The 19,994-nt window shown below is 54.5% G+C and overlaps 6 protein-coding genes across 6 annotated transcripts; 3 read left to right on the top strand and 3 right to left on the bottom strand.

Moving 5' to 3' along the window:
- Window positions 1-682: 682 nt before the first annotated feature.
- On the bottom strand, window positions 683-1,080 carry N0V96_005170 (uncharacterized protein; the record flags this gene model as incomplete). Its single annotated transcript, XM_053191334.1, has 2 exons — window positions 683-786; window positions 855-1,080. 2 exons carry the CDS (start codon window positions 1,078-1,080, stop codon window positions 683-685), a joined length of 330 nt encoding a protein of 109 aa, XP_053051317.1.
- Window positions 1,081-1,957: 877 nt separating this feature from the next.
- Window positions 1,958-3,428, top strand: SUI3 (translation initiation factor eIF-2 beta subunit; the record flags this gene model as incomplete). Its single annotated transcript, XM_053191333.1, has 4 exons — window positions 1,958-1,969; window positions 2,283-3,120; window positions 3,195-3,218; window positions 3,283-3,428. 4 exons carry the CDS (start codon window positions 1,958-1,960, stop codon window positions 3,426-3,428), a joined length of 1,020 nt encoding a protein of 339 aa, XP_053051316.1.
- Window positions 3,429-4,133: 705 nt separating this feature from the next.
- On the top strand, window positions 4,134-5,924 carry N0V96_005168 (uncharacterized protein; the record flags this gene model as incomplete). Its single annotated transcript, XM_065757320.1, has 3 exons — window positions 4,134-4,409; window positions 4,630-5,414; window positions 5,468-5,924. The coding sequence occupies 3 exons, from the start codon at window positions 4,134-4,136 to the stop codon at window positions 5,922-5,924; spliced, it is 1,518 nt and encodes a 505-aa protein (XP_065614089.1).
- A 1,332-nt stretch (window positions 5,925-7,256) lies between these two features.
- N0V96_005167 (uncharacterized protein) lies at window positions 7,257-8,129 on the bottom strand (the record flags this gene model as incomplete). The annotated part of the gene is made up of 1 exon (XM_053191331.2): window positions 7,257-8,129. The coding sequence occupies one exon, from the start codon at window positions 8,127-8,129 to the stop codon at window positions 7,257-7,259; it is 873 nt and encodes a 290-aa protein (XP_053051314.2).
- A 4,264-nt stretch (window positions 8,130-12,393) lies between these two features.
- EFM6 (Protein-lysine N-methyltransferase efm6) lies at window positions 12,394-13,589 on the bottom strand (the record flags this gene model as incomplete). The annotated part of the gene is made up of 3 exons (XM_053191329.2): window positions 12,394-12,709; window positions 12,983-13,150; window positions 13,342-13,589. 3 exons carry the CDS (start codon window positions 13,587-13,589, stop codon window positions 12,394-12,396), a joined length of 732 nt encoding a protein of 243 aa, XP_053051312.2.
- A 1,273-nt stretch (window positions 13,590-14,862) lies between these two features.
- AXL2 (polarity establishment/cellular polarization) lies at window positions 14,863-17,667 on the top strand (the record flags this gene model as incomplete). Its single annotated transcript, XM_065757319.1, has 2 exons — window positions 14,863-14,870; window positions 15,039-17,667. The coding sequence occupies 2 exons, from the start codon at window positions 14,863-14,865 to the stop codon at window positions 17,665-17,667; spliced, it is 2,637 nt and encodes an 878-aa protein (XP_065614088.1).
- Between the last annotated feature and the right edge of the window lie 2,327 nt (window positions 17,668-19,994).

Raw genomic sequence — 19,994 nt, 5'->3', positions numbered from 1 at the left:
TGCGGCGCAGATTCCGCAAATGAAATAGAACGGGAACGGGGTATGGAACTGGATAGAACGTCTGGGTAGGATGTTTGGGTTTCGCAAGACTTGCGGGAAGACCACTGAGTCCTAACGGCGTTGGCGGCTGGTTATTGTTTTACTTTACCTTTCACGATGGTATGTGGTAGTAATGATTGACAGGATATGGATATGGGACGACATGGATATACTGTCATGGATACGGCGGGGCTTACAGTGCCTTCGGAGCCGGGGTATTGGCCATAGAGCCATCATCAGCTCTTTGTAGTGCAATGACGAATTGATACCATTCCACAACAATTATTTTACTTCCCACTGCTTGTGATGCCTACTCGGAATCAAAGGACATGGTTTATATGTGCACTCCAGGACTGGTCACCTGGAGATCAAACTCACTACAAACGTGAGCCAGATGAGCCTTGCACTCCCTTAATATCGAAATATGCCGGATATGTTCGTTCAAATGTTCGATTTAGATCTAGTTTTCTGGGCCGGGCTGGATGCCTCGCCTCAAGATGTGCCGTCTAGTCTTCTATGACGGCTTGCCCTCAACGCCAACCATGTATACACGCCGAACACCATGCAGGATGTTGCAGGCTTGAGAGTGGATTCCCCAAAGTCTCGTTTTTCCAAAGAGCCCAGTAAGCCCCAAATACGCTTCTTATAATGTTGCCGCTGCCTCAGCCGCGCCGGCGGCTTTGAAGGCGCCCTTGTTCGTCCACCGCACCTCGACGTTGTGCATCCATTCCATGTATCGTGACCAGCCTGTGGGGTATACCGCGTCAGCATCTTGAACAACGACAAGAGACTTTAGAAACTGGGGCGGTGCTTACTCCAGTATGCAAACTTGCGACCAAAGTATTTGCCGGCAAAGGGTACAATGATCATGGTCAAGAGGAGCTGGACCTGCTCCAGACTACGCTCCCATTCCTCCTGAGCGTCTGAATCATCCTCGGAGTCTAGCACGCTGCTCGATATTGAAGGCAGGGAGTCAATCTCGTCGTTATCGGAGGAAGGTGAGACGTCGTCGTGCAGGATGAAGGAGTCGGTGGATGCCATCATGTCGGGGTAAGGTAGGCTTCGTCGGTCTTTGGATGTCGGCAGCTCGGCTCTTGGGTCCAGGTGCGTTGAATGAATCGGGGGAAGAGGGTTTCCAACTCGGTCGGCACGCTGCTTTTCAGAAATAGCTAGAGTCTGTCCCTTGCACGCGCCCGTTTGATGTTCGTAGCTGTTGTGATACAAGACGACCCTCTTGATGGGCGTTCGCGGGGGAGAGTTGATTCAAGGTCCGCGATGTCTCTCCAATGGTTTATGCCGGTGCAGCTTGAATGGGCCAACAGCGGAGATCGGAACGCCTGGAGCTCTCTTCCCCCCCGTTTCCTCAACTAGAAACGGCAATCGGGACGGCCACTCGCAGACGTTGAGAACCTCGATTATAATTGGCTTACAAGTCGCTTTTGATGGGTCCCACTGACGCTGGAGGCGAGGGGGTATGGTGACAGACAGCAACGGGCATAAACGGAGAGAGAGAGAGTCACCTCGAGATCACGTGAGACGTGCAATCACTGAGTCACAGCCCACCCTCGCCTGTCGGGCGCGCAGCCGCTACCTCACAGTGGGCAAAGATAGTCGTCTTCCACCACCCTCACGTCACACCCCCTCAAGAAAATCTCCCAACTGCTGCAGCCAATTCTCAACTCTGCTCTCACAAATTCGCATTACCGAACCATTTTGTGACGGACCACAGACAGCCAGCTTCCTTCCGCCATTTCACAGACCGGTCGTTTGGGATTTCTGCACCATATCGCGCCGACAGTAGACTCGTTCAGTCGCACCGTGGACCAGCCCAGATTAATACCAACCCAAAAGGAATTCGCCAGGCGCCGCCCCAGGATACCTAACCGAGACTCGGTTCAGTGAGACACAGGCCGCAATCATGGATGTCGAAGTAAGTTACCGTTGCTAGCCCTCCCTCATGCGCACTTCTGAGCACCACCACCCACTGGCCCCTCCACCAATCCCATGCTTAATTACCCCACTGCGAACCGGAACCAGACACGAATTGAACAGAACATTTTCCGTGACTCAACCTCTGTCAAATCGCCCGAGCTGCTGGACATCATCACCACCTGACCGTTGTTCGACCCCCCGTCCCCTCTTCTACTGATCCAGTTTTTTTCTCAATTCCTCAAACGAAGAAAAAAAAAACCCCCCAACCATCATTGAATATCGTTTTCTAACATAGGTGCCTCCCCCCACAGGATACCACTCCCGCCCCCGAACGCAAACAGCGCAAATCCGTTGCCTTTACAGACGAACAAGTAGTAGTCGACGCCGACGGCTCAGTCACAATGGTCAACGCCACCGAGGAACCCAAGGAGACAGCCCAGTCGCACACGCCCCGTACGCCGCCGCTTACCGCAGCCCTTGAAGCCTTACATGCTGATGCCAATTCTCAAGCTGGAGCCGAAGATGCGACGGCCCCTGTCCCCGATGTTGCTGAAGATGGCGGTCTCGACCTGTCAATGAAGAAAAAGAAGAAGAAGAAGGTTCCCAAGGAAGGTGACGACGCCGAGGAGGCTGCCGCTGGTGAGGACGGCGGTCTTGACCTGTCGATCAAGAAAAAGAAGAAGAAGAAGATTGTCAAGGACGGCGACGAAGACGAGTTCACCGCTAAGCTCAAGGCCCTTGAGCTCGAGGGCAAGGAGGAGGGCGCCGAGGCTGAGGGTGCCGCCGACGATGGCGACATGGACCAAGGCACCGGTATCTGGCAGCACGACGAGACTAAGGCCCTCAGCTACAGCCTGCTCCTGAACCGCTTCTTCCACCAGCTGTCTCAGAAGAACCCCGACCACGCCCTGAGCGGCTCCAAGAGCTACAAGATCCCGCCCCCGCAATGCATGCGTGAAGGCAACAAGAAGACCATTTTTGCCAACATTGCCGAGATTTGCAAGCGCATGAAGAGAACCGAGGAGCACGTCACGGCCTACCTCTTCTCCGAATTGGGTACCAGTGGTTCCGTCGACGGCAGCAGACGCCTTGTTATCAAGGGTCGTTTCCAGCAGAAGCAGCTCGAGAACGTGTTGCGCAAGTACATCAGTGAGTCTATGCTTTGTGAGCCTGATCTTCACTGCCGCGTAGATGCTAACCAAAGTTCTTCTCTTTCCCTACAGTCGAGTACGTCACCTGCAAGACCTGTAAGCTTACGAATAAGATACCCCACCATTTCCTCTCGATGCAATCGCTGACAACCGACCCCAGGCAAGTCCGCCGACACCGAGCTGTCCAAGGGAGAGAACCGTCTGTACTTCATTACTTGCAACTCTTGCGGTTCGAGACGTTCCGTCACCGCCATCAAGACCGGTTTCTCCGCCCAGATCGGAAAGAGAAGAAAGATGCAGGGTTAAGCGACAACAACCAAATTACGACCCCACGGACCAGAAACGAGAAAAGAGTTGGAGAGGTGTTTCTTCTACGCTATTTACGTCCTTTAGCGTACTCTTGTCTTGTAGATATGACCTTCGCTGGCCCAGGCAGTGTGCACTGCGGCATTCACGGCTGCGGCGCTCCGGGTGGCCAATGGATTGATGGCACAATAGAGAAAATTGGCGTTTCCACCCTTAAAAATTGGTACGGTAGTCGGGCAGTAATGTCAAATCTTTTGATGACACTTGTATTTTTTTTTTGTGGCATATTTTGAAAAACGCGTATCTGCAGTACCTGGCAATCTGTGGATCTCCACGACAGCAGTGACGCAGGTCGTGGACGTGTGTCGATGATGCCGCGTTTCGGCTTTCGTACGGTGAGAGGAGTGCAAGGGCCGGAGAGACAAGGCCGACCGACCTCACATGTGCGGCGACCTATGATCAACCACCACCATCACCACCTTGCTCACTCAAGCACATGACCGACCAGCTCACGCGGCCAACATCACATAAATAGTAACCTAGACCACTGCATTTTACAAAGAATTTCGGGCTGGCAGTAACAAGTCTCTGACATCCAGTACGCATCATTTCGAAGACGGCACATCGCGGCTTTAGAAAGCTTATCAACAACCCCTCCTCCCCGATAAGAAGCCCCAAGCATCTCTAACCCTCAACAGCAAAGCAATGACAGGCGAAACCCTCCAACCAGGCCAAGCCGACCTGCCCTCGGCCAAGAGCACGGCGTCGTACTGGCACCGTGAGCCTTCCAAGACGCTGCTTGGCCACAGGACCACACGGGACCTGCCGCCGACCGCGGACGTGGTCGTCATCGGCAGCGGCATCACGGGCGCCTTCGCTACCAAGGAGTTGCTGGAGCGGGCTGATGCCCGCGCTGGTGGAGAGGGGAAGAGGGTTGTTCTGCTTGAGGCGCGAGAGGTCTGTTGGGGGGCTACTGGACGTGTGAGTTCTTTTGATTTCTTGTGTGATTTGAGAACGTCTCGTTATGGGGGGAGGTTCCTCCGTCCTTTGGAGGGGTTTAGAGGGGTGTGAGTTCATCACGAGAGCGCCGGCTTCTTACCGTCATCTCACTCGCTCATATACGCCTTACTATTCACATGAACATCCCAAACCCTCCCAAAAGTCTTACGGAGAAACCATCAGAACTAACCTGATCATCTAGAACGGCGGCCACTGCCAACCGGTAGCTTACAACCCAAACACCGCCATCGCAACCTTTGAGCTCGCAAACTACGCTCACCTCCGCGATCTCATCGCCACCAACGCCATACCCTGCGGCTGGGTCTCCCTCCGCGGCGTCCACGCCCTCCTGACGCCCGACCTCGTCGACGCCGCCCGCAAGCAAATCGCCGCGCTGCCGCCCCGCTTCGCGTCCCTCGCTCGCCTCGTCACCGACGCGGAAGAGCTCGCAGACCTCCGGATCCCGGACGCCGTCGGCGCCGTCGTGCAGGAGGAGGCGGCGAGCGTGTGGCCTTACAAGCTCGTCACGTGGATCTTTGAGGATCTGCTGCGCAGATTTGGAGTCGACAGGGCTGACGATGACACTCTGACGAGGAACGACAGGCAAGGTGTCTCCTTCAACATCCAGACCTCCACGCCCGTAACCCGCCTCCAACACCTTCCTCCCTCCACCCCCTCCGGCACACCGTCATGGATCCTCCATACCCCTCGCGGGCAAATCGCCACCCGTCAAGTCCTCCTCGCCTCAAACGCCTACACCTCGCGTCTCCTCCCCCGCTTCGCGGACCTCGTCGTCCCCGTCCGAGGCCAGGTCGCTGCCCTCTTCCCGCCCCGACCGCGCGCCGAGCTCGGGAGGAGCTACGTCTTCATGGCGAGCTCCGACGCTGCTAAGGGTGAGCCGAACCAGGATGATTACCTCATACAGCGGCCCGGCCCCGGGCTAGAGATGATTCTGGGCGGGGGCGGGCGAACGGGACGCTGCGCGGGGTGGGTATTTCTGACGATGATGAGGTTGACCCCGTTGTTGCTTCGTATTTGAGGCGGGCTGGGGCGAGGAATCTCGACCTTGCTAGCACTGCTACTACTGGTAGTGATACTGGTACTGCCGCGGGAATTGGGCAGACGCAGGAGGATGAGGACAGCGCCACCAGCCACAGCAAGAAGGAGCTAGAAGCGAGTCACGAGTGGACGGGCATCATGGCCTTCTCGCGTGACGGGAGGCCGTGGGTCGGACAGGTGCCCGCCGGGACCGGCCTCGGCGGCGGGGAAGGGTTGTGGGTCTGCGCTGGGTATACCGGGCACGGGATGCCGCAGGCCGCGCTGTGCGGGCGGGCTGTGGCGAGCATGATGATGGGCGGCGGCGTCAGCAAGGGCGGTGACGCGGGCGAGGAGGAGAAGCTTCCGGCGGAGTTCTTGGTTAGTGAAGAGAGGGCCGAGAAGGCGAGGGCTTTGCCTTCCATCAAGGAGATGGATGATTTGGATATGTTCTTGTTGTAGACTGAGTTACCTGTCATGGCTCATCTCTGTGCAACTTCGGGATAGGAGCGTGTATAAACGGCATAGTCTGACTGCGAGTTTTCGACATAATCCTCGTTGCAGCGAAGCTCTTGCAGCCACGGAAGTCCCCAATCTGTGGCATTGAATAGATCATCTAGACTTCACCTACCACCTCGACGGGGTTCCGACACTTCGTGAATAGCTTCCCTCGCCAAGACGAGACAACAACGAGGGCAAGGCGTATTGCAAAGATGTGACTGGACTGAGGCCCTTTCTCTGTTTCTCTGTCTCACTGGCTCGTGAAACCAGACTTTACTAAACAAGTCAAAGGTGAAGGGGGGCGCGGCTCGGACGAGGAATGCTACACGCCGCCCGGCTCGCTGGACAGGCCCAGGACGATCCGGATCGTTGCGGAGCGAGACACGTACAAGTCTAGGTATCAGAGACAATCGCCTCCGCAGACTCCAGAGACGGGGCGGCGAGGGGCCTTTGGGGCTCGACGACTAACGCAGCCACGGTAACAGATGCGATGCAGAATGTCTCTGCCAGGCTGGGCGATATTTGCTTTTTCTGCCCTCTTTGGAGTTCAGGAAGTCACCTGAGCTGGTCGTTGGAATGTTTAACTGTGTCATTTTGCGAACCAGTGAGAGGCTAAGATTGCCCCTCATCGCCTACGATAGGTGGGTGCATAGATAGCATTTCGTCAAATGTCATCATGGTCGAGGAGAATCTCATGAACGTTGTCAGACATGAAAAATGCCAAGACATGGCAGAAGGCAGTCACTCGGCCGATTGTCCAGGAAACGCGGAGAGTGGGAGTGCAGATCGAGTTCCAATGATGGGATTTTTCTACTTTTTATTTTCGTCCTGGAAACCACACTGGTCCCAATAGCCCATTCGGGGATACCGTATGGCGGTAAACACCCCTAATAGATATATACATTGAAAGTTAAGTTTAGAAACTGACCGGTGGACAAGCATATCCACAAACAGAACACCAAATGCATCCGCCCATGATGGACCCACGAATGGAGTATGCATCCACAGGTATAGAGATATTTGTCATCACGTCATCAAAACCGTAGTTTTGTTCGTCGTCTTTTTGTTATCCAATCCAGTCCCGTGCTGTGAACCAGGCGCCGTCCCCATTCAAGAGTGGTGAAATGTTACCATAATTGTTATTGAGATTCGAGTGAAAAATGGCTGTCTTGAGAAACTGCCATGATGGGTGATCAGCGCGGCACCTCCACTGGGAAGCGGCATGGCAAAAGACGATGAAGCACCCGCGGCACCCCAGGGAGGCTGGAGCGAGAGCGCGCACCAGTGCGCCTCTTAGTCAAGGAACTTCCACTCGACAGTTCCGCGACCAACGCCGAGGTCGCCGAAGAGGTCGAGGAAGGTCTTTTCGCTGACGTCAATATCGTCCGCCTTGCAGCCCATGCACTTGTCGCGGACGGTGGCTGTGGTGGTCTTGCCGTCGCATGTGATCTGGACCTTCTTTCCGCAGTACGGGTTGCCGTTGGACAGAGCACCCATGACCAAGACAGAGACGGCAACAATGTTCTCGGTGTTGTCCTTGCCGCTGTCGTCCTCACCGCAGGCGCCAAGACCAACGGCGTAGTAAGTCAGGTCACCAGTGCGCGTGTTGCCGCCGGAACCACCGCCGGAACCACCAGAAGCAGCGGAAGTGGTCGCGGGAGCGGCCTGGCTGGTAGTAGGTTGAGGCGCGGGCGCGGGAGTAGTGGACGTGGTAGGAGCCGGCGGGGGAGCAACGTAGACAGAGGTTGATGTCGGAACGGGCTCGGGAGTCGGGGTCTGGGGAGCAGGGACGGGCGTAGAGGTGGTGGTGGGGACGGGAGCGGGCGCCTGCTGCTGAATGGATTCCTTGATGGGAGAAGCAGCCGCGGAAGGCTTGGTGGAGGTTGACAAGGTGGTGTAAGACGGCTGGTCGGCGGGCTCGAAGAACTGGGCGGGAACGGAAGTGGTAGGAAGCGCCGAGCTGGTTGAAGAGACCTCGGGTTCAACCCAAACGGTGGCGGTTGAATCAACGTATTCGGTCACGTAGGCGGTCTCGGTAACCCACTCGGTGACGAGGGCCCGCTTCTGGTGCTTGCCGTGGACATGGCGGCGTTTGCTTCCATGCTGATGGGGCTGGGCAATGGCGGTGGTGGCCATGACGGCGCAGAGGAAGGCGGCGGTCTTCATTTTGGCTTGAAGACAGTTGGCTGGTAGTCGAAGTGGTTTTGGTTCGTGTGATTCAGGAGACTTATATGGTCTCTTGATAGTCAAGTTGGTGATCGTCCTTTCCGTCAAGGTGGAGTTGGAAGCGAAATGAATGCAATGGGCTAAGCCTCTTGATCAGGGAATGTGCTTGCTACAGCGTGGGAAGCCTGGTTGGGTTCAAGGTTGTCGATGGGAGCTCGGAGCAGTCCTTGGTATGTACTTGTTGTTTTGAGGCAGGCTGGTTCTGTAGAGTTGGGATGAAAAGGGAGTTCACTGAACTCTCTGTGTGACGACAAGACGGGATGAATCCGTTGGTTGGTAGTTTGGATGAACCTCGAAACAGTCTTCTGTGAAGGAATGAATTGGTAGGACTGATAGTTGGTCGAGCACTGCTCAAAGGTCCAAGAAAAATGAATGAATGGGTTTGTGGTCAAACAAGAGGGAGCGTTGTTGGATGAGGAAAAGAGAGGAAAAAGAAAGATCAAAAAAGGTGTATGAAACTAGGAAGCGGATGTCGACCGGGATTTGTACGGCACGCGAAAACTGCACCAGACGACAGGCACACACACAAACAAGACGTTGGAGTCCTGGACAGCAACATCCAGGGCAGACCACAGGGCCAGGCACAGGTGAGCCACTTCGGGACTGGCGAGACTGGGCGAGGTGGGAAGAGGGTGGGCACAGAAAGCAGGGCTCAGGGGGTGTGCGCGGTGGAGGAGGAGGCCTGCAGGTACTGCTAGCGCTGGCACCATTCATCCAATGCCACCACCTCTCGCCCAACCAAGTGACGAAGGAGCTGTTGACGGTGCCATCGGTACCTGAGAGGGCATGGAAGCGCTGCCCAGGCACAACCAGGGCCGCACCGTAGGGACGGGTAGCGTCCTACAGAAGTCGCAAAAGCCCCGAGAGGGAATAAACAGCAAAAGTGGGGTTACGACTGCAGACCTCCACTGAGAACAGCAGCCACCAAAGATGGACCAGCCTGGCATCAGGATGAGGTGCAGAGAGAAGAACCCAGTGGTACTGGTGGCCCCTCTTGGCCCAAGCAGTCTCTCTGCGAGTCGTCAATCGTCGCTGAGGTGGTGACTTCACGGCAGCTATTGTTCGTTGACCCTGGCTCTGGGGCTGGACGTCCGAAAAAAGAACGTACCAAGACAGAAAAAGCAACTTGAACGGTCCATGGGGGTGCGAGAATAGCCCGTTGGATGCGTTAGCGCAGCCTCTTGGCCTACCTGCTCGCTGCATCATTGGCACCGGTCCACCAAGGGACAATCCTCACACAAAAAGACGTGCTTCGGGCCATTTCTGGCGGGCCGGGCTTGCTTCGTAGCCTTGAAGGGGATGGACTCGACTCCTTGATACGGGCGTGGCCCCCCTCTTGACCCTCCAACAAGGCTCGATCGATCCACCATCTTTGATGTTTGCTGGCCGTTCGCCTAACCAACCCCAGGACCCCAAAACTGTCGTTGTCTGGAAGTCAAGCCGTTAGTCACGGCAAGCAGGGCGGACTACTGCACACTACCCAGACATCAGACAAGCGGAACTGGGTGCCGAGGAAACGTAAGCCGTACATCGTTCTGGCCAGCCATTGAACCAGCAACTGCCAGCGTCGTGACTCGTTTTGGGACTGAGAGGAAACCATCGTCGTATGGACGGCAATTGGGTTATCGGGAAGTGGAAAGAAGATCGGACAACACGAGGTGGGCAGCGAGGCGCAGGCCATGGATCTTGGATTTCGGGGGCGGAAGGATATAGCCGAAAGTCGTAAAGTCTTGCCAAGTCAGCAAGCATCACATAGCCAAGCACTGAGCCCATCACATGTCTCTAGGGCCTTACCGATACCGATTCCCTCGCGGCTGGTCTGGTCTGTTCTGATCTTTGCCAGCTGATGTGCTCTGCTGTTTTGTCGCGACAACCGCTTGATCGCGGTAGACGGCTGATGGGTGAAAGGCTTGACCACACGCTCCCTTGTCCCCAGTGACCCCATCCCATGTCCTTGCCATTGCCCGCTCGTCCAACCTTTCACTTCGTCTCTCCACGGACTCAAATCTCTCTGTCCAACTTGCCTTGTCGCTTGTCACAATGTCATCTTGTTTCCTTCCCCGGCATTGCATGATTGGACGAACCGTCGGACAGGTGCTTGTTCCTTGAAACACGCGGAAACTGGGAAAAGGGCTCCAGCTTTTTTCGCAAGTCAAGAGTCCAAGGGGGCGGGGGGGCGAAGAGGCCCAGGCAGTGCCAGGGTCCGAACACCGTTGAACACCCTCCTTGGGAATCCTGGATGCAAAAGAATGACGATCAGCCGGTGGCTCCGGGGGGGCCCAGAGAGTACCGCAGTTGAGAACGGGTACCTGCTTGTCAGCCGCCAATCTTTACGCACATTCGGTAAGGTACTCTGTGCTGCGCGGAGGCCTGCGACGTCTTGCTGGAATGTGAACGGCTCGTTGCCGCGCTGGAAAGACAGAAAATATTCCAGTGCTTCTTTTGCTTCTTCTTTCTTTGGTCGGATGAAGCAGTGTCCAGCGCCCATGGCGGTTGGCTGCGATGTAACATTGAACAGACTGTGCGCGCATGGAAACATTGAGAAACAATGGTCGAGAACTTGGGGATGTTACCTTGCCACGCCGCGCCTGCCCCCGTGAGCGTAGGTATCCATATCCGTACCTAACGTCAGCACCACACTGCAGCGCATGTGTGGATGATTCCTCAAGTCCAGGCCAGTGCCGAGGGGCCGTCGTTGGAACATCAAGTCGCGAGAGAAGAGAGACCGAGGGCAACACCAACAAGGCTTCTGAAGGTATACTGTGTGTGCCTGAGGCTCCAGATGGGCACCTGCCAGCCCGAAGGAAGGAAGGGGGGAATTTGGCTGCTTGGGAAAGGGCCGGAGGGGGAAGAAGAAAATGGCAGGAGAAACGAACAGGCAGAATTCCAGGAACGATGCAACAATAGAACCGAACAAGGCGACGTCCAGCGCCCACGGCTCCGAGCAAACCCAGCCTGCACGGGTTCCTTGCAGCTGCAAGGTACGCGCCAATCACAATTAGACTTTGCCCTGAGCCCCCTCTCTCAGCGCAACCTTCACAGCCCGTCTGGCCCCCTGGCCCGGCTCTGATCCCGGACGATCAGCCAGCTCAGGCAATGCCACATCACTTTAACCACTCACCCACTGGGCCAGCAGCCAGCTCTTGCAAGCCATGCCGTGGGATATTGTTTGTTGGTTCCCTTCAATCGCTCCCTCTCCTTTTTGATCTGACACGACATGCCTCTTCTCTGGGGGCCCATTCTGCCGCTTCCGGGCTTGCCAACCAACCTGCAGTAGTCGGTGGATATTCTAACACGTCGGACCACGTTCCACGAGCGCCAAACCTGCAGAGATTTTCCATTCTGGCATCTCACTGGATGAGCCCTTAAAGGGCGTGCAGCAGCCCTGCAGCTGGCTGAAGGTCAACAAGGGAAGAAAACCCCTCACACCTTCTTCACTCCCGTTGCCGGTGTGTTGGACGTTGAAGTTGCGATACTTGGCCAGGTCACCAGAGAAGCAAACATCGGCCGCAGCAGCTGTTGTATCTAATTATCCTTGATAGTCCCAGGCAAGTCGAGTAATACTTGTGCAGACTGATGGCCCGGACAGAGCAGTCGAATATCGCATTCCAGGTTGTTTTTATCTCCCGCTCCATCGTCTCCACCGTTCCTGTCGATCAACATGGCATGTAAACTATTAATGGTGCATTGATGAATTGCTTTCTACGGATATTGAGATTGATGTTCCCCATCTCGCTGACGATACGGATGGAAGTCCCTGCTATCCGGCGTTGATGTTGACGTAAGTTCCGGGGCACAATTGCCGTGGCTCAAAGTCACGCACTCGAGATACCGCAAGCTGGTCTTTGCTTGCCGGGGTCCGGAACGCTATCAAGGAACCACGTGCAAGCTTCGCCATCATCTGGCTCTTCTGCGGTCTGTCATTGTGCCGCTGGCTAAGCCATTTGAATGGCCGAATGACGGTCTCCAATATGTTTGTATCATCTCCGACGGCCATCTTCAACCTTGCTTGCTACTACGTTCCCTCTATTGTTGACTCATGGCTGGATTGTTTTGGCAGTTATGCCATTGTCCAGCAGAAGCAGAGTCTCTTCAACCGATAAGGAGCTTTCGTGCTTGGGAACACCTGGTGTTCCGCGGCCGAGGCACGATGTTCTATCGCTCCAGAAAATGGGCCGCCATTTAAAGATCACATCAAATCTCATCACTTTCGGTTCCCGTTTGAAGTCGGCTTCTTGCTTGCAAAAGTGTAGAGGAATAGACCCTCTCTGCTGAAGACAGGGCGATCTTCGTCGACGATTTCCGTCACCAAGAACGCCTTTTGTGCCTTCTTGAGAAATTGCATATCCGCACGTCTCCTCTTCTTGAAACAGAAGTAGATAACTGCGTCTGGTTCCAAGGCTAACAGGTTCGTCAGAGTCTCCAGCAAGAGTGGGAATGCCGGCTCGAAGTAGACGCAATCGGCTGCCAGGATGACATTGGGCTTGAAATCGACAACCTCTTGAGATAGCGGTCCGCCCCTGTATTATTGATCAGTCATCCGTACATCAGCCGAACGGGAGCCCGAGTCCCTTTGAGTTTCCTGCAGAAGAACACCTTCGGACGTTCACGTGGACCACGCGAGTTTGAACCCATTTGAGGGTCTCGAGCATCTCGAGTATCTCGAAGCCCCCTAGGTTTTCTACCGTGCACATAGCCATTTTGGCACCCGTGGCGTCCAAGTCACCCGGACCGAACCTCTGGGGGTGGATGCGCACGGCTGGGATCAAGCGAGCTGAGGGTAAGTTACTCACCAGTTCAGGATCCTGGGCTTGACTTTATCTTCGAGGCCATTCAACTTGGTGTTCCGTCCCATCAGCTCGAACATCTCGTCTTGGTCTGTGAGGTACAGCGTTTCCTGCAGTCCACAACCTAAAGCCACAGCCAGCCCGACGAGTCCGCCGCCGGCGCCCAGCTCAAGTCTATTTGCTCCGAAAAGCCCCGAGTTAGCTCAGTCCAAAGAAATGATGTCTTCTCGTGCGAGGGCGGCGCTTGGACTAGGATCCAATATCATGTTGCGTGGTATGAACCAGTGTTAGGACATGATAGACCACGAGGCCGAGAAGAGAAGCAGATGTGGCAGTACGCAATAGAAGGTGACTTAGTGACTAACATTCTCGCGCCCTTGAGGTTCTCTCGGTGGTAGCGCAGCATGTGTTTTGTAAGCACCATTCCTGCAGGCCAGGTTTGACCGCCGCATCCTGAGGCGAGATCTTCATGGAGTTGAAGGGGAGTTGACAGGAGGCCAGACATGTCATAGGCTGACGTAGTTGCGGCCTTGTAGGTGGGGAGCGGTGTGAAGTCTTCGCCGATGGCCAAGGGCGAAAACTCAGGTGAGGGAGAGCGGTCGAGTGACTCCATCTTCTCTGGTATGAGGGGGTTGTTGAGAATCCGCATAATGCTATTGTGTGTGAAAAGTAGCCTAGGGAGCACACGGAAACAGCTTGAAGTAATAAGGCGAGGTAAGGTAAGTTGAGCTTATTGGTAGCAGCGTGACTGACACAAGCGGCTGAGCGATGCTCTTTCTACTTAGGCAGGCAGTGATTGTCGGGAAACGGTGCAGATCTACCTCAGGTAAGGTAAGGTAAACGTCAGAGGCTAGAGGTAAAAATGGTAGGCACGGAAGAGCGGTATCGCTGGCCCTTTTTGCATGGGATTTTATTTTTATTTTATTTCAACGTCCGTTTTGCTAAGGCCGACGACAATCTAGACTTTCCGATAAGGGGAGGTGCGTTTTGCCTCAAGCGGGGTTGCCCCTTCTTCTCTGCGCGCTTTCTGCCTCAACCCTGTTCAGGGTCCTGCTCTCTCCGCTCTTTCCAATTTGTTTGCCAACAACAGTAGATTTGAGCCTCACTGAACAGGTAGAGGCGTGGCTCGTGTGGGTGGGTGGAAATCGGAAGAAGCCTTCGTTGCACTCCGATATTGCGGGATACTCAAGTATGGCTTACCTAATATGCAGGGAACCACATATCCTGCTCTCCTGCCTCTCCCAATGACTACCAATTACACCATCTTACCCTCCTGTCAAGCACAAGACCGCATGAGCTTGACGAATGTGCCGTCCAATGTAAAGCAATGGACTGTCTAATCAACCCTCGAACTAACCCGCAGAACACACCTAATACATTCCGGACCTCGTCAAAGCACACGTTCCGAGTGGACATGTCTCATCCCGCCTCCCTCTATGCCTCAGGGCCTAAACTGTCCTCAACACCCTTGAGGCGCTTCAACCCGCCGCTGGAATGTAGTACTCGATTAGTCGCCTTCTTAAACTCCCAGTATGGCAAGTGAACCTTTGCCACGCTGAAACGATTGCTTCTTCGAGTGAAGTAGTACCCTCCGTTAACCGACCACATGGAAGGGCGGCAGTTTGGTGAGGACGCGCCCACCCGCGACTCTCTTCTCAGGGCGTGAGCACTGGCACGAAGGGAGACACGTAGCACCAGAAAACGAGAGCCATGGACCACGAGATTCGCGCCGAGGATATCCTCTACGGGTAAAGTCATCGTCCTAGGCTTCTCTCATTTCTGATGAGATAACCTTCTGTTTGACATGTTCTTCTCTGATTGATTTTGTTTTTGTTTTCCGCTCCTCTGGCTCGCAGATGCCGCTCCTTTCGTACAACCCATCAGTCATGGCAATGTACGTGATGTTGTCTGTGTTCCTGAGTCTAGCTGCGCTTGCAGGAGCCGTACCAGTCGTTTACTTCCCGTTCAACTCTCAGCTTCCGCCTGCAACGAGGATATCGGAACCATTTTCGTACACTCTTTCACCTCAAACGTTTTCTTCGCAATCCCGACTATCTTACAGCCTACTGAACTCGCCGGCATGGCTTTCGATCGATGCTAACACTGGCCGGCTTTCTGGGACTCCCGAGGATAAAGATGTTCCGGCAGGAGAAGTGGTGGGCATCCCGGTGGACATCGTTGCAACGGATGATTCTGGGTCTGCTACGATGACGGCGACTCTGGTGGTGACGAGGAGACCTACGCCCAAGCTCAATATCCCGTTATCGGAGCAAATCCAAAACTTTGGCGATACATCATCTCCATCTGCCGTCGTGGCTTCTCCTGCCTCCGACTTTTCCTTCACATTCGCCAAGGACACGTTCTCTTATGCTGGAGATGGGTTGAACTACTACGCCACTTCCGCAGATAGCAGCCCTTTGCCTTCGTGGATCAAGTTTGACGCCGGCAGCCTCACATTTGCCGGGAAAACACCACCATTCGAGTCTCTCGTCCAGCCGCCCCAGAAATTCGACTTCAGTCTTGTTGGTTCCGATATTATCGGATTCTCGGCTGTATCCGTTGTGTTTTCGATCGTTGTTGGTGCCCACAGATTGACAACAGACACACCTACCATCGAAATCAACGCAACGCGAGGGACGAATGTGTCATATACAGCACTCGCTGGTAGTATCAAGTTGGATGGAAATACCACAACACCATCCGAGCTGAACCTCACCGTATCCGGCCTTCCGAGCTGGCTCTCGGTCGATAATAATACTTTCGAAATCCAGGGTAACCCCCCTGAGGATGCGAAATCTTCAAACTCTACGCTCACTTTTCGGGATGTATACTCCGACACTCTCGACGTTATTCTATCGGTGTTCGTCGTCACGCGAATCTTCCGGGACACGAACTTGAGCATCGAGGCGACACCGGGAAAGAACTTCACATTCGACGTGGAGCCTTATCTATGGACGCCTTCAGACATTGATCTAAGTATCGAATCCTCGGCAGATTGGGTCAAGGTCGATGGCTTGATCATTTCGGGAATGCCGCCCAAGACAACATCTCCCGAGAACATTACAGTTAATGTCAAGGCGGCATCAAAAAGCTCAGAGGAGACCGAGACGGTGACGGCAGACTTGGAAGTCTTACCTCTGCCAGCCACCACTACCACCGATTCTCCCACATCCTCTACTAAGCCAACGAATCCCGCGCCCACAAGCGACCCGCAACAAGGCCTGAAAGCTGGTTATATCGCACTAGCGATTCTGTTACCGCTCCTATTCCTCGCCATTGTTGTTCTGTTGATCATATGTTGTCGGAGGAGGAGGCAAAAGCGAGAATCGATTCACGAGAACTTCAAAAACAGCATATCAGAGCCAGTTCCTGGCTCGTTTGTGATGAATGGAGGGTCTCACAGCAGAGACGGATCATCGGTTGGGGATATGAAGAAGCCTGAAGACAATCGACGCAGCAGGGGTTATTTCAACTCTGCTGTACAAAAGATGAGACAGTCTAGGACGCTTTCGACTATTACTGGCTCTCGTATGTCACAGTCAAACACGAACAACCGCTCATCATACTGGAGGGGATCCGAAAGAAGCCCTACGCCGAGATCCCCGTCCGTCACGTCATCTTGGCTTACAGAGGGCGTCCTATTTCATCCTCAGCACACGCATCAGGGATCGACGAGCACCTACGACGGCCCGAGTGACGTGCTATCTGGGTCTTCTGGCTTCCTTCAGGGCCAACGAGATGATTCTTTCCGGAGCGTGCTGGACGTCACCATCCCATCTATAAATGCGGAAACAAGCAGTATCCAGGCAACGCCTGACCTTGCTTATACGAGTCCGTGGGGAGAGCCCTCCAGATTGACCCTCGACAGGTCGCAGCTGCTACCGGGCGCTTCTGGCTCTGACAGTCTGGCCTCGATCCCAGAACAGCCAACGCCATTGGGCTCAAATCCGACAAACGGCAATAGGTTTTCGCCGTCACAACGACCACGGAAAGCCTTCCCTATCATGAGCGACCTGGGATCGCAAAGCAGTCTTCGCAGCTCGAGGTCGGGATCCGGAAGGGGCAGATTCGTTCGGCAGGATTCAAGGCCGGATTCGCGCCATGGCTCAGTTTCGCGACCGATCAGTAGGAAATCCGATTCAAGCCCCTTCTTCGGCGGCCGGTCGGTTGTTCCCTCGCGCAACAGGTACATTTTGGAAAGCGACGACTCTGATTCCCTCGAATCGGCCAGGGGTACAGAGAATTGGCGGACGATACCGCCACCAAGAGATTCGCTCGGCATTGCCTACGAGGAATTGACACGAAGCTCTCCCTTTATGAGACACACGCCATCGCTGTCTCCTCGGCCCCTCAGCATCATCAAGAAAGACTCGAGCGGGCCAGTGAACAGGGACAGCCGGGTAGGCAAGCAAACTCCTCTGTCACGGCAATCATCATCCAGCTCCAACATCATGGCAGGACGCTGGAATAGAGACTCTTTCATGCAGCGACGTGCCTCGGGCAACCGACCTGATTACGCATCATCGAGGGCAAGCAGCGAAGTGCTGGGCAAGGGGAAAGGGCTGGCGCGATATTCGTCAGGGCCCGAGTCGGAGGGATCTGGCTGGGTGACGGAAGCCGGAACAGTGGGGAACAAGGGTCCTCGGAGTCGGCGGGACAGCAGCAGTGAGGATTTCCGCGTGTTCATGTGAGAAAAGGTGACGAGGATGGGTGGGATGGCCACACCTCGTTGCCCCGCGATATAACTTGTCTCTCGTTCAGAAGCGTCTTTGCGATTTTGTTATACCCGCCCGAGCAGAGTCGCTTGCTCAAATGTTTTCTACTTGATTTAGTCCGTTATTTGACGATGGAAAGTGGGAATTATGGATGTGAGGATCTAGTAATATTTTTTGTATGGAGAAGAGATAACGACCACCACCCACAACCCTGTCCAGGGAAACCCAGACCGTAATGTTGAATTGGCGATGCCACAAAAGTTTATTATCTCAGAGGGCGGACCCCTTTTTTTGTGTCTTTGTTTAGCAAAATCCCGCCGAGTCTGTGCTTCCGGAAAGGCTTGTAAGATGTGGGGGGTTGGCCAACATGGCTCGCATCGCGCCCACGGCAGCATCAAATGGCAGATACCCAGCAAAATGGAAAGCTTAGCTAAGCCGGACAAAGTGGAGACAACATCCCTCATGGGTCCCTGCCTGTCCTGTGCCCCAGCCTGGGATTGGCACGATTGGATAGGTAGGTATTTTAGGGAAAAGCGGCCTCTGGGGTTAACACTAAGGTAGTCACTTAGATCGGATTCCCCGAAGCGACAGCAAAGAGCTTGGACCTCATTTACCGTCCATTCATGTCTGGTTGTTCAGGTCCTAGCTTCGCTCGGGCCAAGAAGGGAACGGGGGAAGAGTGAGAACGGCGGAGAGGGGGAGGGCCTGAAAGTGGCCTGAAAGGGGAGGGGGAAGATGGGATTCTTTTGTTTTGGCGGTATAGAGAGAGAGGGGCGGGAGGCCCTTGCATGAGAACCGTGCAGTCTCCGTAGATATGGCAGGTGGGTAGGTAGGACTTGACTAAACGCGATGATGGAAGTCTGTGTGTTTCTTGATGCTTTGGTTGTGGTTTGCAGATAACAGTACCTGTGCTCACCGAGTTCAACATCGGTTCCCATGGTCCGAAATCTAGACTTTCGTAGCCATTCAACTCCATGGATGTCGGCAGTGAGAGTCCAATAGAACCTGGACCTCGAGCCAAATGCCTTACCTTAGCTTTTGTGAGGAATTTTGCCCGCCTAGGTAGCATGATACGGTAGGTTGTTTGTGGTAAGCTCGCGACGTCGGGTATGACGCAACTGCAGGTAAACTCGTCTCTTTTCAGCAGGTAGTTCCGTATCGGATCCGTAGCACGCAAACCTTGCTAGGTTTTTGAACAAAACAGCTTAGAGGCAGGCAATGACGACGAATTGTTGTACTTGCCGCCTCCAAGAGGGTCAATGTGCCTCCGTGGGTATCTGCTGGCGGCTGTTGCCAGTCTTGCTGGGGCGAAATATGCAAGTAAGAATGAGAGGCGCAAGCAAATCCCGCTCTGGCCGTAGACGTTGCGTTGGTCTATGGGATTGGCTACCTACACAGTTTTGCCTGTCAAATCGTTGTTGTAAGGCTCGCTAGAATTTCGGATCAAGTTTGTTCATTCGGTGGTATATGTCCTTGAGAACAAGGTCTTTCTTACAACTGTTCAAGGCGACTTGAAGTAGGCAAGGTTGAAGGATACCCACATACCCTTTCGGTGAAAGGAACTGAGTTGAGGAGAGACTGGTAATGTGACCAACCCCTCGTACAGATTTGATTGCTGTTGGTGCAAGGCAGTGGATGCCGCGAGGAGACCCAGACTCATACCCAGACGTAGTACTGCCAGAGAGGTAAAGCGCCTGGGTATCCGTAGCGTGGCCTTTCTATCCGTACCCAAGTTTGCCTCACAATCCTGTCGCCAACTGGCCTTTGAACGGATACGCAAGACTGGCCCCTTCCCTGCCGTGCTTTACCTTAGTTCCGTAGGTTAGTAGGTAAGGTAGGGGAGTAAGTAAGGTGAGGTAGTAGGTATCTTTGTGGTGGTCGAGGTTGGTAGTACGTACCGCCTCCCCACGGCGCTGGAGTCACCTCAGTCCCGACTTCCATTCCAGTTGCTATGGAAGGTACCTACCAAAGTAAAGTAGAGCAAGTCGGGGACAGCAATCCAAGCAACTGCTTGCCCCAGCTTAAGGTGCCTAGGCTGTTGTCTGCGGCTGGGTTGTCCTATCCTGCCCTGTGCTGTCCCGCGTTGCTTGCGCCTTCCGTATCGCACATTAACTCTGTACGCCCCTGGGCCACCTGCCGCTACCACGCTCTCTCTGCCTTACAACACACCAACTCACCACTCACCACAACACGCGACCTGGTCTCTGTTCATCACCCATCCAGAAAACTCTTCCTACTCACAACCTCACCCACACCGAGCTACGATTGAGTTCGGGTCATTTTTTCCCTCCTTCTACCTCCCT

This window comes from Colletotrichum fioriniae (genome assembly GCF_027942845.1).
Source record: "Colletotrichum fioriniae strain IMI 355084 chromosome Unknown scaffold_5, whole genome shotgun sequence".
Lineage (NCBI taxonomy): Eukaryota > Fungi > Ascomycota > Sordariomycetes > Glomerellales > Glomerellaceae > Colletotrichum > Colletotrichum fioriniae.
This window is presented reverse-complemented; position numbering and strand designations above follow the sequence as displayed.